Here is a 25,160-nt window from a genome sequence, read left to right on the forward strand (position 1 = left end):
CAGTGGTGCAGTATAGGCTGGGTATTGCATATTTGTTCAGCAGGTACATGAAGAGTGCTGTTCTGTATCTTTTATTTCTAAGCCCATAGTGATCTTCCTTCAACACATTGTAGATCAAAACACAACACATCTGAGGCATGAAATGTGTTCTTAGCTGATCCAGGCAGCAGGGCAGGTGGAGTAAGTAGGTATATCAAGGCAAACCAAATATCAGTAAAAATCTATAACAGACTGATCTGGGCATTCTGTCCTTGGAACAAAGTTATCTTGGTGATGACAGTTCATCATGCTGTCTCAGGAGTCACACGGCTACATTCTGTACTGGTTGCCCTTTAAATCTGGTGCATAGATAGCATCCTGGAATCTCTTCACAGTCTTCCTGAAGATTCCTATTGTTTCTCTCCTATGTTCATTTTTTTGTATCCTGTATTTGCAGCACTCTTTTTGAAAAAATTCACTCTCTCTTATTGATGGGATATATTCTTGAGAAAGGATGCATGGAAGGTAAATATTTGAGATTTTTCATATCCGAGAAGATATCTTTATTCTACTTCTTTTTTTTTTTTTTAAGACGGGGTTTCACCATGTTGGTCAGGCTGGTCTTGAACTCCCGACCTCAGGTGATCCACCTGCCTTGGCCTCCAAAGTGCTTGGATTACAGGCGTGAGCCACCGCGCCTGGCCACTTCTTTATTCTACTTCTATAAGATGGTTTGACTGGGTGAAGAATTCTAGATTATGAATAATTTCTCATCATAATTTTGAAGAAATTTCTCCACTGTCATCTTCCTTCTAGTATGACTGTTGAGAAGAAAAGTCTGTGTCCTGATTCTTTGTAGTAACATGCGTTTTCTTTCTAGAAGCTTGTAGAATCTTTTCTGTTCCCAGTATTATGATATTTTGGAATGATACACCTTCATATATGTGTTCCTTAATTTTTCGTAGTAGACACTTGGTGGGTCCTTTCAAATGGATAGCTCATATCCTTCAGTCTTAGAAAATTTTGTTGATTTACTTCTTTCTTGTTGATTTCTTTCCAAACCTATTTCTTCCTTTTTATTTCTTATTTTTTTCCTCATGATTGATTTTTTTGGAACTCCATTATTCAGATAGTGGACCTCCTGGACTGGTTGGTCATCTAATATTGCTATCTTTTCTCTCCTATTTTCTATTGCTTTATCTTTTTTTCTCTGGTTCCTGGAGATTGCCTCAATTTTATCTTCCAAGCCTTTATTTTTTCATTTTAGCTGTTGTGTCTTTAATTTCCAAGAATTCTTTTACTTGTATTTTAAAATGTTCTTTATTGAGTTGTGATCTGTTCTTACTTTATGCATATAATATCTTATTCTATCTGTGTGGAATATGAATATGTACGTGTACATTCTGTGTTAGAGGCTTTTCCTTGGATGCCCAGTAATATTTGGCTGTTTGCTCATCATTAAAAGTGACGGACTAAAAAGCTACTTGAAAACTCCATTTTGAATACAGTATGATACTAACAGCTGTGCCTATTATGCCTCAAAGATGCTGTTGTTCCCTCTCTGGAAAGTAACCTATCTTCTGTCGAGGTGGTGGAGGTGTGGTTGCTTAGCATCGTGGAGGAGAGAGAAGGTTTAGGAATCAAAATACTTTCCAAATAGCTTTCATGGGGTCTTTTTTGTTTTAACCCTCCTATTTCCCTACTACCTGCTGTTCCATCATTTCCAGAAGTAATTGGTGTTGCTTTCTGTAGATTCTCCACTGTACCGTGTATTGTTTCTCAGCTTTTTTTTTTTGTGCTGCCAGACCGATTTGGCTTTGCTGGGTAGGCTAACCCACTCAATGTTCACACAGATGCTTTCAGTCTTCCAAGGTTTTGTTCTTTTCTCTTCCTGCTTGGCGCTCTCACCTCTTGTCCTTGTGAGTTAGGTATAAAATAGTCTTTTACTGTTGTTTTAGTTGGCTTTCATGAGTAAGTGAAATTATATGCATGTTTTTAATCTGCCATCTTAATCCTAAAGCACAGATTATTTAAAATGTTTAATCTATATCTTATCTCTTGAGACTTGAAAGGATTATTAAAGTTAGCCCTTTTCATCTCTTGTTTTAGTTTTTACATTCATATTTATAATATTTGAAACTCATTGTGTGGACTGCTCGAGACTGTTTTAGCTCAAGGATTTATAAGTGAATCCAGAATTTGTAAATACAAAGGTTGATTGTTTTTTAAATTTGCTCTTGTAGGAAAGTGAAAAGGTTTCTGAATATCCAGCAGTGATTGTGGAGCCAGTTCCAAGTGCCAGATTAGAGCAGGGCTATGCAGCCCAGGTTCTGGTTTATGATGATGAGACTTATATGATGCAAGATGTGGCAGAAGAACAAGAAGTTGAGACCGAGAATGTGGAAACAGGTAGACATCTCATAAAATGTTCATTATTTATAACTTTCTCATTTGTAAGCTTCAACGATACTATTGCCAGATGAAAAATATACTGAAAAACCTCTTTTTAATGCTATTTTAGTATAGCTTGGAAACCAGTGAAACATCTCTGTTTGAGGGAATTTGTGTAGATATAAAAGTTCTACAGTATAATTCTGTGAGGTCTAACAATCTTAAGTCATGGACCCTGTGCACAAAATTACAGCTTCACATAGTGATAAAGTTATTTTATTATTTTTTTCTGGGAGTATAAATACTAGCTTTTACTTATAAAGTCAGTAGGCTAGTATTATGAGGACAACTTTTTAAATTCCAAAAATAAATATGGTATTCTTTCATTCTGTAATTGATTATGAGTTTCTTTGAGTTAATATTGATGGAGCAGTGTGATTTCTTATTTATATCAGAAGCATCTTTATAGTGTTCTATCAGTTTCTTTCCTTTTTGTCTTAGAGATCTTAGTATTTCAGTCTATTTCTGGTGCGATAGCTATATGTTTAATTGGGGATTAGTATCTATAATTCTTAGAGAAATGTGTTAGTTTTTGCTATTGATTATGAAGAAAGTAGAGTTTTTTTTCTTTTTTATTCAAGCTGATCCTCTTACAGAAAATAGAGTATTTTACCAGAAGGATTTTAGTGACTATTATATAATAATAAACATGCAAATGTATCTTTAGCTGTTAATGGAGAAAAAGAATCGTTATACTTGTTTAATCCTAGTAAAAATTCCTTAATATTTAGATACATTTTTATAAATGTAGCAAACTTTCATGATTAAAATTTTGAGTACCTGATGTCTTTCTGCTCATGAGGTCTGGTAGCACTCCTTAGGGCTACTAGCTTCCTTCAACTTAAAACTGTTCTAATTTTATTTTTTGTGGAGATAAGGGATTGGAAGTTATCTTGCTTTTCAGAGCACTGATGATTGCAGTGCGAGCAAATGCCAGGTATAGTGGAATCCATTCATTTATCAAAATAGGCAGCCAAGCTTGGTGTGGTGGTATGCACCTGTATTCCCAGCTACTTGGGAGACTGAGGCAGGAGGCTCGCTTGAGGTCAGGAGCTTAAGCTCAGCCTGGGCAACATAGCGAGACCCTATTTCTAAACAAATAAACAAACCAATAAAAACCAGGCATCTAGGCATTTCATATGGGCTTCATGACTAGTTTTGAGTGGTATCTGGTTTACAGTACATAATGTGTATCTTTTTATGAGCGTTTAGAGAGTTATCCAGTCTGAAGCTAGAAGGATACTGGCAGAGATGAATTTTATTCTTGAGCAAAAGAATAGGTAAAACAGTTAAAAGTATTTTGTATGATGATGTTTTGGAGTATATATTGTAACTGATTTTATTATAAGAGTATAACTAAACAGAACACTAATAGCAGAAGAAAAAAGTGTGGTAGTATGAATGAAAAAAGTAGAACCTATTTGAAATTTCTGGCTGATGTTTTGGTTAAAAAAAATAAGGAAAACTATGATTTCGGTAGCAAATTTGAAACTTTAAAAAAGATAAAAACTACAGCACCAACTTTGCCTGAGTCTGTAAATTAGGATGTTTACCGCATTAAAATACTAGAGCAGATTGGCTGAATCTTATAATTTGTATAGTTGACTGTAAATATTTTATTAATTTAGATTAATTCGGGTAAAACCAATTCAGAATAGGAAGTGAATATAATCTAACTAAGGGATTTTATTTTCTTAGTCTTCTTGAACTCTGAGGGTAATGATATCATTTGCTGGGCAGAGATATTAAGGATTGTGAAAAAGAGGATATGGGAAGAAGTCTAGATAAAATAACAGTTACTTTTGTAATTTGTTTTTTTTGTAAGTGTGTTTTGAAGATTTGATAATAATTTTTAAATTTACTTCAACACAAAAAGAAAATGTAAGCAGATTACTTATATTGTTCTAAAATGGTGTACAAGCACCTCAAAAGTTCATCGTACATATTTAATTCCATTCTGGCTCTTGGATTTTAATGTAACTTTATAAGGGTTATATTCTGAGCTTAATATTGTTTATGCGTATTTTCTTTTAGGTAGTGAATTAAGATTAAGTTCATTTTTATAATGATATGAAATTGAAACTTAGATTACAGGTACATGTAGGTTTTGAAGAAGAAGCTGACTGGGAAGAAAAGGAATACTTAGAAGATGGCAGATTTTATCTGGTGAACTGGGGGAATTGAGATCTGTATAGAATACTTCCCTGTGTATGTCTAGGAAAACTTCATGGAATGCTTCGACATTAGATTATGTCAGTCTAAAAAATGTTATAATTATATTTACTGACTTGATCTGTCAGTTCTCTACATGTTCACATTGAAGTGTTTTTTCCCTTTTATTCCTAAATACCCATATGCATATGTACATACCATAAACACTGTTCTGTTGTCATCTGGCTTCGAGTACTAAAATCATATAATGATTCGCATCTAGTCATCTTTATTATTTTGTAGATAGAAGAACTTCTCATTTTGTTAGTAGTAATTATGGGCTGTTTGTTTCTCCTTTTTGTAGACTTAACAGTCTACGTTTCCCTCACAGAGCTTATGTGTAATACTTACACTCTCTTAAATTGTGTAGGAAAAACCAAATATATTTAGAAACTTTAGAAATAGGCATATTCATCTAAAACTTTAGTAAATTACTTGTGATAACAGTTGCAGATTAGTAATTATAAAGAGCATTTGAGGAAGAGTGATGATATATAGGGGAAGGGTGGTCTTGACTCTGGCAGGTATAAAATATCTTCCTCAGTGGCTGCAGACTCCATCAGTTCTAGGGGCTTGCTGGATAGACTTGTGTGATGAGTGAGGGGAGGAAAGGAGTTTTTTGGATTCCCTATAGGAGTTTGAAAGTACAGTTTTTATGTTCACGTTTAAGAATTACATATAAATTTAAAAGGCTGTTACAAATTACCATTTAACAAGCACCACGTTTATACCAATGAACTCAATAATAAATGTGTGTTGACAGAATTCTTTTAAGACTGGACTAGGTTGTGTGTGGGTGGCTCATGCCTGTAATCCCAGCACTTTGGGAGGCCTGGTGGTCAGATCACGAGGTCAGGAGTTTGAGACCAGCCTGACCAATATGGTGAAACCCCAACTCTACTAAAATTACACAAACTTAGCTAGGCATGGTGCTGTGTGCTTGTAATACCAGCTACTCAGGAGACTGTGGCAGGAGATTGCTTGAACTCTGGAGGCGGAGGTTGCAGTGAGCCGAGATTGTGCCACTGCACTCCAGCCTGGGCGATAGACTGGACTAAGAAGACTGAGCTATTTAGGATTTGCTTCTTCATCTTTCATCTTAACAAATACTTGTTACTATATTTATCCTCTTAACTCTCCACTTTAGTTTGTGAGAGCAGATTATATCTACATTTGTAATGCGCAAGGTACTGTTTTCAGCATGTTTCTTTTCATGGGGAATTTAGTTGTGGAGATAAAAAAATATATATTATATTCAAAATACAAAGCAGTGAAGAGTCAAATGAGCGTTATTTACAAATTCAAAGTAATTTTCAGAAAAGGAAAGTTCAATTTACAGGATTAGGGATTTTTTTTTTTTTTGAGATGGAGTTTCGCTGTTGTTACCCAGACTGGAGAGCAATGGCACGATCTCGGCTCACCGCAACCTCCGCCTTCTGGGTTCAAGCAATTCTCCTGCCTCAGCCTCCCAAATAGCTGGGACTACAGGCATGCACCACCATGCCCAGATAATTTTTGTATTTTTTAGTAGAGACGGGGTTTCACCTTGTTGACCAGGATCTCGATCTCTTGACCTCGTGATCCACCCGCCTGGGCCTTCCTAAGTGCTGGGATTATAGGCGTGAGCCACCATGCCCGGCCTAGGATTAGAGATGTTTTAGAGAAAGTAAAGGACATATGATAGGATTTAGATGGACAAATAGGAGGTAGGTGAAATGCAGTGTACACTGAGGAAAATATAATTAATAAATGAGTAGACTATTGAAATTCAATGCTTGTTCAGAAGATTTGAGTAAATAAGACATTGGCAGGAGATTTCATTAAGAGCTATGACTAGATTCTGAATTAAATCTCAAGAGTTAGTAATGAGGCATATAAGAAAGCAGAAAGACTTAGAGGGTTTTAAGTAGAAAATACTGGGAGGCCAGTACTTTGGGAGGCAGAGGCAGAGGTGGGAGGATCTTTTGAGTCCAGGAATCAAGACCAGCCTGGGCAACATAGTGAAACTCCATCTCTTAAGAAAATTAGCCGAGTATGGTGGCATGCACCTGTCGTCTTAGTTACTTGAGAGGCTGAGGCCAGAGGATCCTTTGAGACTAGGAGTTTGAGGTTACAGTGAGCTATGATCATAGTGCAACTATGCTTCAGCCTGAGTAACAGAGTGAGCCATGTCTCTAAAAAGAAAGTACCATGTACTTAGTATTTCAGTTGGATATAGGATTAATTATAGGGGGAAAGATGAGACAGGAAGCTGTTGTAGTATGAGTTGAAGGATGACTTGAGAAATATTAAACCTAGGTATTAGCAACAAGAACAGAAAGGGCTTAGATAAACCATACTACTATATAACATCTAATAGGATCTTATATGACAGATAAGGGGGAGAGGCATAGTTAGGTAAATATTATTTTGCTTTTTGACCCTGAGGGATGGTGATAGTAGCACATATGATTTGAGGAAGGCAAGATTGTGTGGTGAAGCAGATAAGTTTGTTAATAGTCATGAAGATTTTGAGTTGAAGCAGAACATCTATGGATGAATATTTAGATATTTAAAGACGCACAAATTTGACCTGGTGCAGTGGCTCATGCCTGTAATCCCAGCACTTTGGGAGGCTGAGGCGGGTGGATCACTTGAGGTCAGAAGTTCAAGAGCAGCCTGGCCAACGTGGTGAAACCCTGTCTCTACTAAAAATACAAAAATTAGCTGGATGTGATGGTGCAGCTACTTGGGAGGCTGAGACAGGAGAATTGCTTGAGCATGGAGATGGAGGTTGCAGTGAGCTGAGATCATGCCACTGCACTGCAGCCTGGGCGACAGAGACTGTATCTCAAAAATAAACAAACAAACAAAAAAAGATGCACAAATGTGTAGTCAAGGTCCCATCACAAAAGAGATGGCATGCTCAAATTAGGATAGTTTAAGGAATGTTTTAATAAAGGGTTAATTACAAACGTGAGCAAATATAAGATAACTATAAGAGACAGGGCAGTATGGGCCGGGCGTGGTGGCTCACGCCTATAATCCCGACACTTTGGAAGCCGAGGCAGGCGGATCACCTGAGGTCGGGAGTTCAAGACCAACACGGTGAGACCCTGTCTTTAAAAGAAAAAAAAAGAGAGAGACAGGGCAGTACTTCACGAGTTGAAGGATGCAGACCTAACAATAACAGCTGTTTCTGTCATTTGGCTCAAGGGCCAAGGGGAAGGAAAGGTTTCCAGAATCCTGAAGAATAGAGCCCTGAACAGGGAGTCACCCTGGGAGAATTCGGAACCTTTGATCAAAGAAGACAGCTAGCTGAAGGGCAATGCATCTTCCCTCTAATATCCTGCTAAGGTACTCCATTGACCAAACCCAATCTGAAGCCATGAGAGTCCTGTTGATGAAGTCAGTCTTCAGGGATTGAGAGCAAGGTGAAGAAGGGTGGAGAATAAATCTGGAGGGGCAAATGGAAGATACCTAGTACAACTAAAGCTTAAAGAAAGACCAGGGAGAAACTGATTTGGGAATTATCCTCATTTAAAGCCATGGAAGTAAATTTCCAAAGGGAAATGTATTTCAGAGATTTTTCCCAATTTCCCAAGGAAGAAGATATGTAAATTCTGTATTTGTCTCTCTGTGATAGAGAACGAAGGACATAGAATTAAGAATTAACCTTAGGGAATTTTTTTTAAATAGTGGAGAAGAATCAAAGAGTAGTCAAATATGATAGAAAATCCTGGGTGACTGAGTTTTTTTGTTTGTTTGTTTTTTCCCTCTTCAAGTAGCTCTCTTTAGTAGGAAAAGGCATAATATTGACTTGGGTTAGTTAGTTCTGGTTTCAAATTTCCCCTTTATCACTTGGCAGTATTTAAAGTTTTCAGAGTGTTTCACTGTTAGAAAATAGGAATTCAGTGTTGTGAGGATTACATAAAATGAATAAATGAAGTACACTGCTTGTGACATAGAATTTCCTTAACTTCATTAGCAGCTTCCCTGTGACTTCAAGTATGGATAGGAATGGAATATTTGTTTAACTTTGTTTATGTCTCTGTTACATTTTTCTCCTTCCTTTTGCTTCCACTTAAAAAAAAAGAAAACTCCTTTATACCTTCAGTTTTTACTTTTTCCTTGTCATTCCTTCCTTGACTATTGTGCTCTGGCATCCACATTTATCATTCTAATGAAGCTCTTTATCAGATTTTAGTGGCCATTGTTCTGTCAAATTCAGTTACCCATAGAATCATCCAGAAGTAATCCTTCATAAAGTGACCTTCTCATCTGCTTAAACACTGTATTCTCCTAGTTATTTTTCTTAATGACTTTTGCAAGGATTGTACTATTTATACTTCTGAGAGTTTGCTCAAAGACAGTTTCTTCCTATCTATAATGTGCTCAGGTAGGTATTAGCCATCGTTTAAGGCCCAACTATGTGAACATTTCCACAATTATTGTGGCCTACATTAAACATTCCCTTACCTGATCTGTTATGTGGATTTACGTACTTTCTTGTACTATTTTATGATTTTTATTTATTATATCATATTATTTTTGTATATACTCCTGTTGTTTTCCCAGTGCGTGTATAAGCCCCTTGAAGACAGAGACTATATTTTTTTCTTTTCTTGAATATACTGTTGAACATATAATAGCTAGCTGGAAATACAAATGGAAACAGATTGAGTTCTGAGTTAGTAATGTTGTATAATCAAGAACCATCTATGTAAAATCATACTTAAATTTCATTTTAAAATCACAGTTAGTGTTCATCTTTCTTGCATGTATCTAAATTTGATTTTTTTTTTACAGAGTCTCACTCACTCCAGCCCCAGCCCAGGCTGGAGTGCAGTGGCGTGATTTCTGCTCACTGCAACCTCTGCCTCTTGGGTTCAAGCGATTCTCATGGTTCAGTCTCCTCAGTAGCTAGGATTACAGGCATGTGCCACCTTGCCTGGCTAATTTTTGTATTTTTGGTAGAGATGGTGTTTCTTCATGTTGTATAGGCTTGTCTCAAACTCCTGGCCTCATGCGATCTGCCCACTTCAGCCTCCAAAAGTGCTGGGATTACAGGCCTGATTTTTTTCTTAAAAGCAATATATGCTTAATGGAAAAAAATTGGGAAGTATTGCAAATAATAAACAAATTGAAAATCATCACCCTAATCTTACCAATAAGGAGACAATGATTGTTGCTTTTTTTTTTTAACATTTCCTTTTAAAAAATGTACATTTTAAACATAATCAATATTATATAACAGAAGCAGACTGATTAATTTGTACTAATTTTAATAAACATTGGCTGTCAAATGGTCTGGTAGCTTCCTACTTCTCTCTTTTGACCACTGTGGGTAGGACTTTGCTCCTTAACCATGTATCAGTACATTAATGTTTAGTCTTACTAGTTAATTATCAGGAAAACTTAAACTATTTTTAGTGATTAACCAAATTGTGTTTAAAGATTAGTTGAAAAGATAGATGATGATGAGAATTTTTATATAATTCAAGAAGAAAGCAGTGCTTTTAAAAAATGGAAATGAAAGGCTAGGTGCTGTGGCTCACGCCTGTAATCCCAGCACTTTGGGAGGCTGAGGCGGGTGGATCATGAGGTCAAGAGATCGAGACCATCCTGGCCAACATGGTAAAACCCCATCTCTACTAAAAATACAAAGATTAGCTGGGCTTGGTGGTATGTTCCTGTAGTCCCAGCTGTATGTGAGGCTGAGGCAAGAGAATCACTTGAACCTGAGAGGCAGAGCTTGCAGTGAACCAGTATCGCACCACTGCACTCCAGCCTGGTGACAGAACAAGACTCTGTCTTAAAAAAAAAAAAAAAAAAACGAAAGAAAGAAAGTTTAGGTTTTTAAAATGCCGTTTAAAAAATAAAACCAGGGCTGGGCACGGTGGCTCATGCCTGTAATCCCAGCATCCTAGCACTTTGGGAGGCCAAGGTGGGTGGATCACGAGGTCAATAGTTCGAGACCAGCCTAGCCAGCATGGTGAAACCCTGCCTCAACTACGAATACAAAAATTAGCCAAGTGTCGTGGTGGGGTCCTGTAATCCCAGCTACTCTGGAGGCCGAGGCAGGAGAATGGCTTGAACCTGGGAGGCAGAGGTTGCAGTGAATCAAGATTGTGCCAATATACACCAGCCTGAGCAACAAAGCAAGACTCTGTCTCAAAAAATAAATACATAAATAAATAAAACCAGATTTCCCTCATGAAACATAAGATAAGGAGCCAAATTTCTTTCTTGAATAATCTCAGGACTAATTTGACTTCATGATGAGCTGTCATAACTCTTTTATTTGTTATACCATCAGAAATCCTCCCGGTGGCACAAAGGACTCCTTTAATTAGAAAATACTGTTGCCACAGGGAGGTAGAAGATCGACATGAAAAACTGGGGATCTGAAAAAGGAGCCCCTATCCTAGGATTACCTGAAGGTGAAACAGATTGAGCCAGAAGGAAGACAATGCTGGTAGGTTGGTTTTTAATTTACTAAGAATGTTTATAATTTTATATTTCATTAAAATTATTTCATCTACCTTTGCCATATTTTTCTTAAAAGAGTGACAATGATTCCTCCTCAAGAAAGGAGAAGTAATACAATAATATTTTCCCCTCAGTTTGCTGAGTTAACCCTTGCCATGTTCTTAATATTTGTTTCTTTTTATAGATAAAGCTCTGGGGTTACTTCATGACTCTACTTCCTTAGAAGCTACTATTGACCAAACATATTTAAGGCATTTTTTTGTCATTTCTGTTATTTTTGCTTCTAATCTACAGCTTTTCCTAAATTTTAAAAAGTGTTTTCCCCCCAGTTATTTATTTTCTTGAGGTTAGCCTAGACTTAAGTTTTCTGAAATGGTAAAATGTGAATCGTAAGTTCATTTAGTTTTTACTCTAGAATTGTTGGAAATGTAATTGTACTGTGATTTAGATCAGACAGTATTATTAGATAAAAATTTTTTAATACTTTAATAACTATCAGCTGGGCATAGTGGCTCAAGCCTGTAATTGCAGCACTTTGGGAGGCCAAGGCAGGTGAATCACCTGAGGTCAGAAGTTCAAGACCAGCCTGGCCAACTTGGCAAAACCCCAGCTCTACTAAAAAATACAAAAAATTTGCTGTGCGTGGTGGTGGGCGCCTGTAATCCCAGTGACTTGGGAGGCTGAAGCAGTAGAATCACTTGAACCCAGAAGGCAGAGGCGCCACTGCACTCCAGCATGGGCAACAGAGAGAGACTCCATTTTAAAAACAATCAAACAAACAATTTCATTTAGCCTAAGATGCTATCAATTGTAAGAAACATTTTATATATATATATATATATATATAAAAATATATATATTTTTTTTTTTTTTTTTTTTTTTTTGGAGACGGAGTTTCGCTCTTGTTACCCAGGCTGGAGTGCAATGGTGTGATCTCGGCTCACCGCAACCTCCGCCTCGTGGGTTCAGGCAATTCTCCTGCCTCAGCCTCCTGAGTAGCTGGGATTATAGGCACGCGCCACCATGCCCAGCTAATTTTTTGTATCTTTAGTAGAGACGGGGTTTCACCATGTTGACCAGGATGGTCTCGATCTCTTGACCTCATGATCCACCCGGCTCGGCCTCCCAAAGTGCTGGGATTACAGGCTTGAGCCACCGCGCCCGGCCTAGAAACATTATTTTTATACCACTAAAGGAAAATTGCTGACAAATATGAACTTTAGGAGACTATCAACTTTAAGATATGTACTGACTTCAGAGATGTCAAATGTGAAAAAATGTGTGTCTTAGGATTAATGAAATATGGTTTGCAATTATGAATCTTTCCTGAAACTCTCATTTACTGGGAATTAAACATTAAAATATGAGGCTTATGAAAAATGGGGGTGAATTGCAGTATGGAAATTCACATGAGTGCTGAATATGTGCTCTAAATTCTTTTTTTTTTTTTTTTTTTTGTTCTGTCTCCAAGTTACAGTGCAGTTGTGTGATCTTGGCTCACTGCAACCTTCACCTCCCAGATTCAAGTGATTCTTCTGCTTGAGCCTCCCAAGTAGCTGGGATTACAGGTGTGCACCACCACACCTGGCTAATTTTTGTATATTTAGTAGAGACGGGGTTTCACCATGTTGGCCAGAATGGTCTCGATCTTCTGACCTCATGATTCGCCTGTGTTGGCCTCCCAAAGTCCTGGGATTACAGGCCTGAGCCACCGTACCCAGCCTCTAAATTCTTTATTTATTTTATTTTATTTTATTTTTTTAACCTGAACATTCCCTTTTTACTGATCCCAGGACTTTAGACAAACTCAGCTAACTGTTTAAATTAGAAAATGTTTAAATTTACCTATAGCCTGGAACTCTCCCTGTACCCCTAATCCCGTTTTGAGTTGTCCCACCTTTGTGAACCAAACCAATGTATTTCTTAAATGTATTTGGATTGATGTCTCATGTCTCTCTAAAATGTGTAAAATCAAGCTGTCATGGCACAGCTTGAATTCTTTAATGTCTTTTAAGAGAAGATATTTAATTAAAAAATTATATAACTACACATTATTTAAAATTATACAAAATAACCATGAGGTATCAGATTATGGAGTGTATAGAAAAAGAAAATGTATTTTAATATGACATACTTACTTCAATAGAGTATTATCCTAATTGAATATCACTTAATTAGAACTTTGAGATCTAAAAAGAAAATGAAATGAAGCTTCTGCTTTTTAAACATTTAAAAACAGGATCCTTTAAGAGCTCGTTAAAATAGCAGTGATTTTTTTTTTTTGAGATGGAGTCTCACTCTGTCACCCAGGCTGGAATGCAATGGTATGATCTTGGCTCACTGCAACCTCTGCCTCCCACGTTCAAGCGATTCTCTTGCCTCAGCCTCCTGAGTAGCTGGAAATACAGGCGTGTGCCACCGTGCCCAGCTAATTTTTGTATTTTTAGTAGAAATGGGGTTTCAACATCTTGGCCAGGGTGGTCATAAACTCCTGACCTTGTGATTCACCCGCCTCGGCCTCCCAAAGTGCTGGGATTACAGGTGTGAGCCACTGCACCTGGCCTTAATAGCAGTGATTTTTTTAGTGCACTTGAAGGTAAGTTTTACAGATTATTAATTATGTGAAGGAGAAAATAGTGGCCAAAAGCAAAGACCTACTCTGTCTTGGGTCAAAATGGAAAGGAATGATTTTATTTACTTTTAATTTTTTTTTTTTTTGATACAGTTTCTCTCTTTGCCTAGGCTGGAGTACAGTGGTGCAATCTTGGCTCACTGCAAACTCTGCCTCCCAGGTTCAAATGATTCTCCTGCCTCAGCCTTCTGAGTAGCTGGGATTATAGGAACTTACCACCATGCCCAGCTGATTTTTGTATTTTTAGTAGAGAGGAGGTTTCACCATATTGGCCAGGCTGATCTCAAACTCCTGACCTCAAGTGATTCGATCTGCCCTCCTCAGCCTCCCAAGGTGCTGGGATTATAGACGTGAGCCCTCGAGGTTGGCCAGTTTTTTTGTGGGGAGGGACAGGGTCTTTGTCACCCAGACTGGAGTGTGGTGGTGCGATCTTGGCTCACTGTAAACTCTGCCTCCTAGGTTCAAGTGATTCTCCTGCCTTAGCCTCCTGAGTAGCTGAGGTCACAGGTACCCACCACCATGCCCTTCCAAAGTGTTGGGATTACAGGCGTGAGCCACTACAACTAACCTTTTTTTCTTTTTTTGAGACCGGGTCTCTCTTTGTCACTCAGACTGGAGTGCAGTGGTGTGATCATGGCTCACTACAATCTTGACTCTCCTGGCTCTAGTGCTCCTCCCACCTTAGCCTCCCTAGTAGCTGGGACTGCAGTCACACGCCACCACACCCAGCTAACTTTTTTATTATTTGCAGAGACAAGAATTCGATATGTTGCCCAGGTGGGTCTCAAACTACTGAGTTCAAGCAATTCTCCCGCCTTGGCCTCCCAAAGTGCTGGGGTTATAGGAATGAGCCACCCTGCCTGGATGAAAAGGAATGATTTTAAATGATGTAACCAAGTAACATCTGTTTTATAAAAAAGGAAAGAAAAGTATATCTAGACAATAGATCATTAAAAGATATTTGTTTGATTTTGGAAACTAGTAGCCATTCATTCTTTTGTATTCAGAGAGACTTTAATTTTTTAAATTTGATTTTTATTTCTTTTTAGACACTTCTGGTTCAAGTGATTCAGAAACTTTTTAAAGAAACACTTTTAATTTTGCTATACAACAGTGTATTTAATACAATTTATTAATTCAGATTGAGGAGAAGGCTAAATCTGGATTATATAGAATTTTAAATGAGTAGCAAGCAAGGTTACAAGTGTTGCCAAGTAGAAATAGTTTTTAAGATTTTCTTAGTTGTACAAAGAGGAATGCTTTAACAGGTATCTCTAGGCAAATCCATACATCCATTCAGCCATCTGCCCGCGCTTGCTGAGGACCTGCAATGTCCTAGGCTCAGATCTGAATATCTTGTGCCAAATAAGACCCCGTCATTGCCCTCACCAGGCTTTCAGCTATGTGTCGAAGATGAATAATTTCTTAAACATGTTATGATAAAATGTGGTAAGTATTATAATAGGATTAATTAAAAGTTTATGGGGGTAAACAGCAGGAGAATGCCTTCCTGATGATGTGACATCTGAAGTAATTATCCAGGCAGAAAGTAGCAATATTGAAAGTCTGGAGGAAGAAAAACAAGGCTTATTTGAGTTGCTGAAAGAGATTTAGTAGGGCTAGAGTATGAATTATGAGAAGGAAAGGGGATTAAAATGAGGTACAATAGGCAAAAAAGAAAAAAAATCTTATCGCTGAGGGCTTTTAAAGCTTTGTATCTGTTTCTTGGATCTTATCTAAAGGGCAGTGGGAAGCCTTTTAAAAGTTTTAAGCAGTTTTGGAAAATGCAAATTTAGTTTTTTTCAAAATAGTAAGTGTTGTAAATGAAAAAAGAAATAGGACAGTCTTAATTACTTAAAGTCTGAACTCCTTGGTTTCTCATTTACAGCTCCCTGATATCTAGCTAACTAACTGTTCTTAATCACTTTCCACTAAATTGTCTACTTCTATAGATTAGGGTACAGGTGTGTTCATTGCCTACACTAAGCTAAAAGTAATAGAGATTAAGATAATTGCTCAGCTAGTCTTTCTTTTTGGAATTAACAGTGCTTGTATAGTGCTGTTTCAGGAGGAAGAATCATCGTCCCTTACCCATTGTCCATGCCTATTTGTGTAAACTTGCGGGTTTTACCAGGACCTGGGTGAGACTCAAAACAGCGAGTCCTGATTGAATGTCATGGCTATTTGTTGAATTTGTTAGGGATTTATCTAGACTGGTGGCCTTTAAGTCATTTGTGTAATAAGAATATTATTTTATATTGAGACCTTGTCTCTACCAAAAGGAAAAAAAAAAAAATACGCTGATACGGTGGCATGGACCTGTAGTACCAGCTACTCCTTGAAGTCTCAGGAGTTCAAAGTTGCATTGAGCTGTGATGGCGCCAATGTTGCAGCCTGGGCAAACAAGCAAGATCCTGTCCTCAAAAAAATAGATATTATTTTGATCATTTAGACTAGACAGCATAAGTTAATATATTTCTTCTGGTCTTGATGTCTTTGAGGACTAACTTATAAGTAAAAGTTACCTTGAAACTATTTGTGTATTTTCAGCACTGCATACAAACAACTGCTGGTTTTTATTTCCACTAGCGTCATGGACAGTGTTCTAGGCCTCAGGTGTCATAGTAGACACGATAAAGAGAATTATATACAGAAGAGCTATGATTTGAGCCTTTACACCTAAATATATAAAAAGGGCTTTATAATGGATTTTCTTTTTAAAAAATGTAATATGCAATATTTAGAATATTAAAAAAAACCTGAAGAATTCAACTAACACACATGTATATACTACCAAAATTAACAAAATATTGACTGCATTGTTAATTTAAATACCTCTTATGTTCCCCAATTTAATTTTCTCCTTATCTTATTCCTTAAGATAATTACTATCCTGTTTATTAATGATATAATGGAATATTTACAGTAGAAGTATGGAAGATTCCAGATATGTATGTTTTTTAATTGCCAAAAAAAAGTGATCTTTCAGTTTAACAACATTTTTTTTTTTGGAGTAGGTTGGCCTGTTAATGACAAGTTCTCATTTTTATAGGGGTTTAAATAAAGATTCAAATCATAGCTCCTAAGCAGGGCAGTTGTTTAAAATGGGATGTTACAACTGGAGATTTATTTTTTTTGGGTGGGGGGGGAGGAAGGCAGGAAGGGAGGGAAGAAGGACGGTAGGGAGGAGGGAAGGGATGAAGGAAGGAAGGAAGGGAGGAAGTGAGGAGGGAGGGAGGGCGGGAAGGGAAGGAAGGAAATCAAGCAATGAGAGAGACATTGCCGACCTGGATCTAGAGGTTTACAAGTTGATTTTTTTTGAGAGAAGGAAAGAAAAAAAAATAAGTAAAGGAGAGGAAGAAAGAGGAAGAGAAAGAGGGAGAGTAAATGGAAATATTGCTTTATTTTGAAAAAAATTGGGTATTAATAATGGCCAATCAATGTTTCATTTAAACTTATGGGTAGGTGTGATGTGGTATTGACAAGAATGTATATTTTGTGTATTTGAAGTGGAGAGCTCTATAAATATTTATTAAGTTTACTTGTTCCGGATCTGAGTTTGAGTCCTTGATATCCTTATTAATTTTCTGTCTCATTGAATCTAAGTCTCGTATCTGGGTGTTAGGATCCTTAGCTCTTGTTGTTGCATTGATCCTTTTACCACTATATCTTTGTTGCTTTAAAATCTATTTTCTCCGATACGAGAATTGCAACTCCTGCTTTTTATTTATTTATTATTTATTTTTGCTCTCCATTTGGTTGGTACATCTTTCTCCATCCCTTTGTTTTGAGTCTTTGTGTATCCTTGCATGTGAAACAGGTCTGGATGTAACATGCCATTGGGTTTTGGCTATGTCTTTTGATTGGGGGATTTAGTCAATTTATATTTAGGGTTACTGCCATTTGATGTTGACCGGCTGTTTTATCCATTCGTTGGTGTAAATTCTTCTTTATGTTGGTGCTCTTTACTTTTTGGTGTATTTTTAGAAAGGCTAATACTGGTTGTTTCTTTCTGTGTGTAATGCTTCTTTCAGAAGCTCTTGTAAAGCAGGCCTGGTGGTAATAAAATCTCTGAGTTCTTGCTTGTTCATAAAAGATTTTATTTTTCCTTCAGTTGTGAAGCTTAGTTTGGCTGGATATGAAATTCTGGGCTGAAGGTTCTGTTCTTTGAGGATGTTGAATATTGGCCCCCACTCTCTTCTGGCTTGTAGAGTTTCTACTGAGAGATCTGCTGTAAGTCTGATAGGCTTGCCTTTGTGGGTAACCTGACCTCTCTCTCTGGCTGCCCTTAGTATTTTCTCCTTCGTTTCAACCCTGGTGAATCTAACGATTATGTGCCTTGGGGTTGCTCTTCTTGAGGAATATCTTTGCGGTGTTCTCTGTATTACCTGGGGTTGAATGTTGACCTGCTTTGCTAGTTTAGGAAAATTTTCCTGAATAATATCCTGAAGGGTATTTTCCAGCTTGGATTCATTCTCTCCGTCGCATTCAGGTACACCTATCAAACGTAAATTTGGTCTTTTCACATAGTCCCACATTTCTTGGAGACTTTGCTCATTCCTTTTTATCCTTTTTTCTCTAATCTTGTCTTCTTGTTTTATTTCATTAAGTTGGACTTTGACCTCTGATATCCCCTCTTCTGCTTGAACAATTTGAGTGTTTAAACCTGTGCATACTTCTCGGAGTTCCTGTATTGTATTCTTTAGTTCCGTTATTTCACTCATACTCCTCTCTAAGTTGTCTATTCTCAATAGGATTTCATCAAACCTTTTTTCAAAGTTCCTAGTTTCTTTACGTTGGGCTACAACATGTTCTTTTAACTCACCGAAGTTTGTTATTATCCATTCCTTGAAGAGTGATTCTGTCATCAGGATGCGCTCGTTCTCCATCAAGCCTTGTTCCATTGTTGATGTGGAACTGTGATCATCTTTAGAGGGAGAGGCGTTCTGATTTTGAGTATTCTCAGCCTTTTTACACTGGTTTCTTCCCGTCATTGTAAATTTATCCTCCTGTCTCTTTGAAATTACCAACTTTCAGATTAGGTCTCTTGAGTGGACGTCCAGGTTGTTAGTTCTCAGGGCCAGAGCAGCGGCGTTAAAACTGATGGTGCTTTTCTGCCCAGGATTCTCCTGTCTGGCTTCCTTCTTGTGTCCGTAGTAGGTGACTCTGCCTTCCCGGGGCTCCAAGCCTCAGTCAGAAGGGGAACCGGTCCTGTTTACTCTGCGCGGAGCGCTGCCGCGCCGAGGTGCCGGAGGAACCGCTGCGCCGGCCACGAGAGTCGCGCTGGCCACCCATGTGTTTCCTCCACTGGGGGATCTTCTGCTCCGTGAGCGACCAGAATTTGTCTGAAAGTGTGGCGTCCTCTAGTTCTCCGCGCTTTCCCTGAGAGCTGCAATCCCGGGATGTTAGTGATCGGCCATCTTGGACCGTTCTCTCACAACTGGAGATTTTAAAACATGAACTGGAATGCCACTTGGTAGGGATGTTGTAAAGAGAATTCAAGTGTCAGGTAGATATTCAAACTAGGTTTCTTTTATAATCCTTTTCAATTCTGAGATGCTGTTTATAATAACTTCATTCTGTAAAAGCATGAAAAAACATGATTGTCTATGAAATGGTTATCAGTTAAGTCTCTTGATTAGAAAGGTGTCCCCTGAAACAAAGATTAGTTTTTTTTAGCACCCAGGTTTTGTCTTTAGTTAGCTTTATTCCATGGCCATTCTCAAACATTTTGTCTTTGGATAGCTGCCTTACAGATGTCTATCTTTGGTCACAACAGGAATTGGTCAAGAAAATGTGACATAAGCCCATCATATTGTTTTGGGGGAAGGACCAGGACCCCAAAGCATGTACTCTGCTTATGGTCAGCAACTTTATCTTATTTTGCCATTTAAAGAGTCTTAGTTGGCCAGGCAAGGTGGCTTACGCCTGTAATCCCAGCACTTTGGGAGGCTAAGGCGGGTGGATCACCTGAGGTTGGGAGTTTGAGACCAGCCTGACCAACATGGAGGGACTCTATCTCTGCTAAAAATACAAAATTAGCCGGGTGTGGTGGTGCATGCTTGTAATCCCAGCTACTCAGGAGACTGAGGCAGGAGAACTGCTTGAACCCGGAGGTGGAGGTTGCCGTGAGCGGAGATTGCACCATTGCACTTCAGCCTGGGCAACAAGAGCGAAACTCCATCTAAAAAAAAAAGTCTTAGTTTTGTTACTGTGATTAGATAGCTTTTTCTTCTTTTATACCAATAGTGCAGATATAGCTTTGAGAATAAATTTCTTAAAAGTGTTTTTGATTAGTTGATGTGGCTAGTACATAGAAGATGCTCACATAAAAAAAATAGCATTCTTTTTCAAAGTGGTTTCTAAAATACCATATTAATTATTACACAAAAATATTTTTTAATGTTCATTTTTATTTTAATTTGGGGGTACATGTACAGGTTTGTTATGAGAATATACTGCATGATGCCAAGGTTTGGGCTTCTGCTGATCCCATCACCCAGATAGTGAACAGAGTACACAACTGGAAGTTTTAAAAACATCCTTGCTCCCTTCTTTCTCCATCCCCTCTTTTGGAATCCCCAGTGACTATTGTTCCCATATTTAATCTTGTGTGAACCCAAAATTTAGCTCCCACTTATAAGTGTGGTATTTGGGTTTTTGTCTGTGCATTAGCCTCCAGGTGCATCCATGTTGCTACAAAGGACACAATGGGGTTTTGATTAAATAAATTTAGAAAATGCTGGGTGAAGGAAAATTAAACAGATTTATTTACAGGAAGCCTTCTCGGAGGTTTTAATCTGAAAATGTGAATTGTGATTCTAAAGAAGAGGTATCTCTTTTAAGAGATAATCTCTTAAAACTAAATAACTTACAGAACAGAGTCTTTTACCTTTAGAGCAGGACCACCTGGCTTGTTAGTACTACTTTGGCACAGTCATAATAGCCAAGGGACTAAAATTCTAATTTAATAAACTGTATTATATTTAGCTGTTTACCTCATTAAGTTTGCTACTTTTTAATGCTGCTTTTCTCATGCCGTGGTGGTGCATTTTTCCCAACTAGGTTTAAATTTTTTAATTTTGTAAATCAGACAGTTAAATACTGTAAGTTAGGAGTACTGGCCAGACCCAAGTCGTACATTAGTGACCAGAAATAATTGTTGGACCAAGAAACTAAAATGTTGTTAGCTTTACTTTTTGAAGTCATTGAAGCATCTACCTGAAAAAAAGTGAAGTTAGAGTTATACCAACGGGTTATTTGTGGTAATGGTGCTTGTTTACTATGCTCTCCTTAAGGTATATGCGGGCTTTTTCAGGGAGGTAACATAGTATCTTTGGCAGAAGATGTTTTCTCTGATGTTTTTCTTAAAGAAAAGCTGCTATGATGCCTCCTCATTCAATCATTGCATCAGAGTTACTCGAACAGTTCTAGACATAGGGCAGGAAGCATACTTACCTATTTGGCCCCACGATCTTAAAATGTTCAGATGTGTGAGTTTGAAGCTTGTTCTGTTCCCCTCACTTATGAGTTTTCTGTGACCTTCCTTGGCAACTAGTTCCTCAATTCTTTGATCTTTTTAAATTTTCTACCCACAGACGTTTACCTGTTAATAAAGACAAGTCTGTTCTCAGAGCAGGGTATATTTTGTTGCCTTTCTACCATTAACTACCTCCCCACAGCTGTTCTCTGCTATTTTGAGTGTGCTTTTTAGTTAATCTATGGGATTTTTAGAAAGCGCAGGTTTTTTTATTTTTCTGTTTCAGAATGTGAATAGATTTTAGGATAATCTAGTCCAACTCTTCAAAAGCCTTAGAGCTAGTTAGCAATGGAGCAGGTCCAGAAACCCTGGTCTCCTGAATCACAGGACAGGACTGTTTTTGTTCTGAGTACTGCTTTGGGGCCTGAGAGATTCTTTAGTCTTTGGTTTTTAATAGGCTTCCATAACATAGTTATTAATAAAATGTTCTGAATTTCTATTTTGCTGTCAGATATCAAAACAGAATCATGTCCCCCTTCTGTCATTAATTTAATTTGTATAACCTTGAGGAAACCACTTATTTTCTGTTAGTATGAGTTTCCTTGTCTGCAAAATGAAGAATATAGTAGTTATCTCTCACTGTTCTGAAAACTAATAATGAGGTATTTACAGTGTTAAGCATGGTGCCTGGCATGAAGAAAGCTCAATACATTCTTCATACTGCTGCTAGTATAAGTTTTCTAAAAGGTACTTTGATTGTCATTTTCTTTTTTAAAAAATTTAATGACAGCCTATATTGACAAATTGATTGTCATTTTCTTTCATAAAGCCCTTGTGTTAATTATCGTGACATTCTGGATAAAATCAAATGCCTTAAAAGATACACAAGACCTTTATATATTATAATTCTCACCTTTTTGGTTTTAGCTGTTAATTTCTTTTTTTTTTCCCCCATCTCCTGTCTCTCTAGCTTCCATAGCTTGGTAAGGTTTACACTTTGCCTAAAAAGCCAGCCTCTCTGTTTTTATCTGTGATCAGACATCTCTCTAGAAAGGATTTCTTTTTCTTTTTTTTTGAGATGGAGTTTCACTCTTGTTGTCCAGGCTGGAGTACAATGGCGTAATTTCAGCTCACTGCATTCGCCGCATGCTGGGTTCAAGCAATTCTCCTGCCTCAGCCTCCCGAGTAGCTGGGATTACAGGCATGCAACCACCACGCCCGGCTAGTTTTGTATTTTTAGTAGAAACGGAATTTCTCCATGTTGGTCGTGTTGGTCTTGAACTCCCGACCTCAGGTGATCTGCCCTCTTAAGTCTCCCAAAGTGCTAGGATTACAGGCATGAGCTACCATGCCTGGCTAGGAAGGGTATCTTGATCTTTCCAGTATTTGTCAGTTTTATAATGTGGTGCTGTCCCATACTTGTGAGGAGTTATGTTGTTTGGTATGTGTATTACGTTACTGAGGGAATGTGTTCTCTTTCCGGGTCCACAAGGGGGCATAGTTTTAAGGACAAGAATTTCCCAGCGCTATGCCCCGCCTCCCATTTCTCTCCATCTGGGAGATTTAATGGTTTATGTTTGAATTTCACCGGCCCGGGAAGAAACTAAGAGTCAATCACTCCAGCGGAAGTTCTAAGGAACTCCTTTCATTGGCCAGAGAACTTAGAGAAGGTGGGTGTCCCTCCCAGGTTAAAGTCCCCTTCTTCCATACCCCTTAGGACTCCATGTTTGGATCCCCTTCCATGAACACTCCCTTCGTGGAAGCTGTTTTTCTCTATCCTGGATTTTCCCTCTGGAGTCCCCTTCCACATTCTCTCGTGGAAGCCTGTCTTCCCTTCCTAAACTCCATCTCTCTCTCTATTCCCTTCCACTCAGTGTGGAAGCTGCTTTCCTCTCCTGGATTCCATCTTTCTGGATTCTCTCACTCAGTGTGAGAGTTAGCTGTTTCTTTCTTTCTCTTTAAATAGATCACTTTTCTACAAACACTTTTGAGTCCAGCATTTAGTGCGCGCTGTGCCATGGCCCCCTCTCTCATTCTTGAGAGGGTGGGAGACCAAGAACCTGGAGAAATGTTCTCTCAGGGGAGCTGAGGGCACCCTGAACTCCTGTACCCCAATATTAACATTACCTTTCCAACATTCACGTTTCTAAATCTAGAATATCAAAATGTTTCCTATAAGAAGACTAAGGGACTAATAGAAGTCTGTTTAGCTATTGAGAGATACTTTTATTTAACTCCCCAAAAATATGAAAATTTCCTGATTGCATGGTAAAGATGCCTCTTGTCTCTTTTAACTATAGTTATTAACTGTTATTATAACCCTTAGTGTGTGTTTTATTTTGATTTTTTAAATATCTTAAAATTGGTATATCATAGTTGTACATATTTTTGGGTACATATGATATTTTGATACATATATACATATATATAATTTGTAATGATGAAGTCAGTAATTGGGATACCCATCATGTCAAACATTTATTGTTTTATTTTAACAAGAGGTTTTAACACAAATATGTTTTAAGGAGGTGGTGATGGTGAAGAGGGTAGTTGTCTGTGAATGTCTCTTATAAAGAGGCTTATCACTCAGAGAGGGTCAATAGAAATTTTAATAGTTCTTACCTGTTAAATTTTATGAGGTATTCCTGTATTTTTCTTTTTTAAAATTCAGGGAGGTAACAGTATCTTTGGCAGAAGATGTTTTCCATGATGTTTTTCTCTAAATAAAGAAGAGTTCTTAGATTGTAAGGTTTTTCAGTCTTTTTGTGTCGTGAACCTTTTTGGCCATAGGGTGAAGCCCATGAACTTTCTCTCAGAGCAGAGTTTTAAAATATAAAGTAAAATATCCAGGATTAAAATGGAACCATGTATATTGAAATATAGTTATCAAACTATTTTAAATTGTGATATATATCAGTACATGTGTTTCTGTATTAATATATTAAATAATGAGATCTAGTGGCAGATACAAGTAGTGATGACCATAAATTATATAGAACGAGACCTCGTCTCAAAGAAAAAAAAAAACAAACAACTGTAATATGATATGAAAATATCTATGATTTATATGGGTCATGAAATCACAGATATTGCTAAAACAACTGTGGTTTTTGCTTTTATTTAAAACGAAAGAGCTAAATTTCAGTTAGAAGCTAAAAAACCATTATTCCAAAGTCTCATCCATATATTATTTTAACTGTCATCTACCTTTTTCATCATCTTTTTTTCCTATATGTTCTGCCCTGCTTCCATTCTCTTTTTGCTAATAATCCGTAGAGGGGATCTGAAAAACAGTTTAAATGTGTCACATTTTAAGTACAGTTTTATGATCCCTACTCAATTTTTTTTAAAGGAAAAAAAGCCTCTTAAATATGTGGTTGTAGTTTTTCATGTTTGTTAATGGAGTGACAATTTTAATTTCTTTGAACATTTAATATATTTCTTTAAATGTTTATTAAATATTTTTTGACCTCTTTGTTGGTTTGAGATCCCTTTTATTTCCATGAAAAAAACTTCCATGGCCAGTGGTTCTCAAACTTAAGCATACATCAGATTATCAGAAGGGCTTGTTAAAATACAGAATGTTGGACCCTTCCCCAGAATTTGATTCAGTGGATCTGTGGTAGAACTGGAGAATTTGCATTTCTAACAAGTCCTCAGGTGATAAGGCTGCTGTTGGCCAGGAATCATTATTTTTTTGAGGCAGGGTATCATTCTCTTGGCCAGGCTGGAGTGCAGTGGTGCCATTATAGCTCACTGCTGCTCCTGGGATCCAGCAGTCCTCTCACATCAGCCTCCCAAGTAGCTGGGACAACAGGTTTGAGCCACCACATTCAGCTATTTTTTTTTTTTTTTGGTAGAGATGGAATCTTTGTATGTTGCCCAGGGTGGTCTCAAACTCTTGGCCTCAAGTGATCCTCCCATGTTGGCCTCCCA

At 37.7% G+C, this 25,160-nt stretch overlaps 1 protein-coding gene across 13 annotated transcripts in view; it reads left to right on the forward strand.

Annotated features, from left to right (window-relative positions):
- Nucleotides 1-25,160, forward strand: part of ELF2 (E74 like ETS transcription factor 2) — a 131,571-nt gene that overhangs the window by 57,008 nt on the left and 49,403 nt on the right. For 8 of the 13 annotated variants that reach the window (XM_078366486.1, XM_035292927.3, XM_017970239.4 and 5 more), the window contains one exon: nucleotides 2,223-2,388. The exons of 2 other annotated variants lie outside the window; for them this stretch is intronic. In XM_078366486.1, the coding sequence (XP_078222612.1) occupies nucleotides 2,223-2,388 (166 nt within the window). Of the gene's footprint in view, nucleotides 1-2,220; nucleotides 2,389-10,939; nucleotides 11,099-25,160 lie in introns of those variants that run through there. 3 more of the 13 variants (XM_078366490.1, XM_035292931.3, XM_008992696.5) reach the window with 3 other exon arrangements.

This window comes from Callithrix jacchus, chromosome 3, assembly GCF_049354715.1.
Source record: "Callithrix jacchus isolate 240 chromosome 3, calJac240_pri, whole genome shotgun sequence".
Taxonomy (NCBI): Eukaryota; Metazoa; Chordata; class Mammalia; order Primates; family Cebidae; genus Callithrix; species Callithrix jacchus.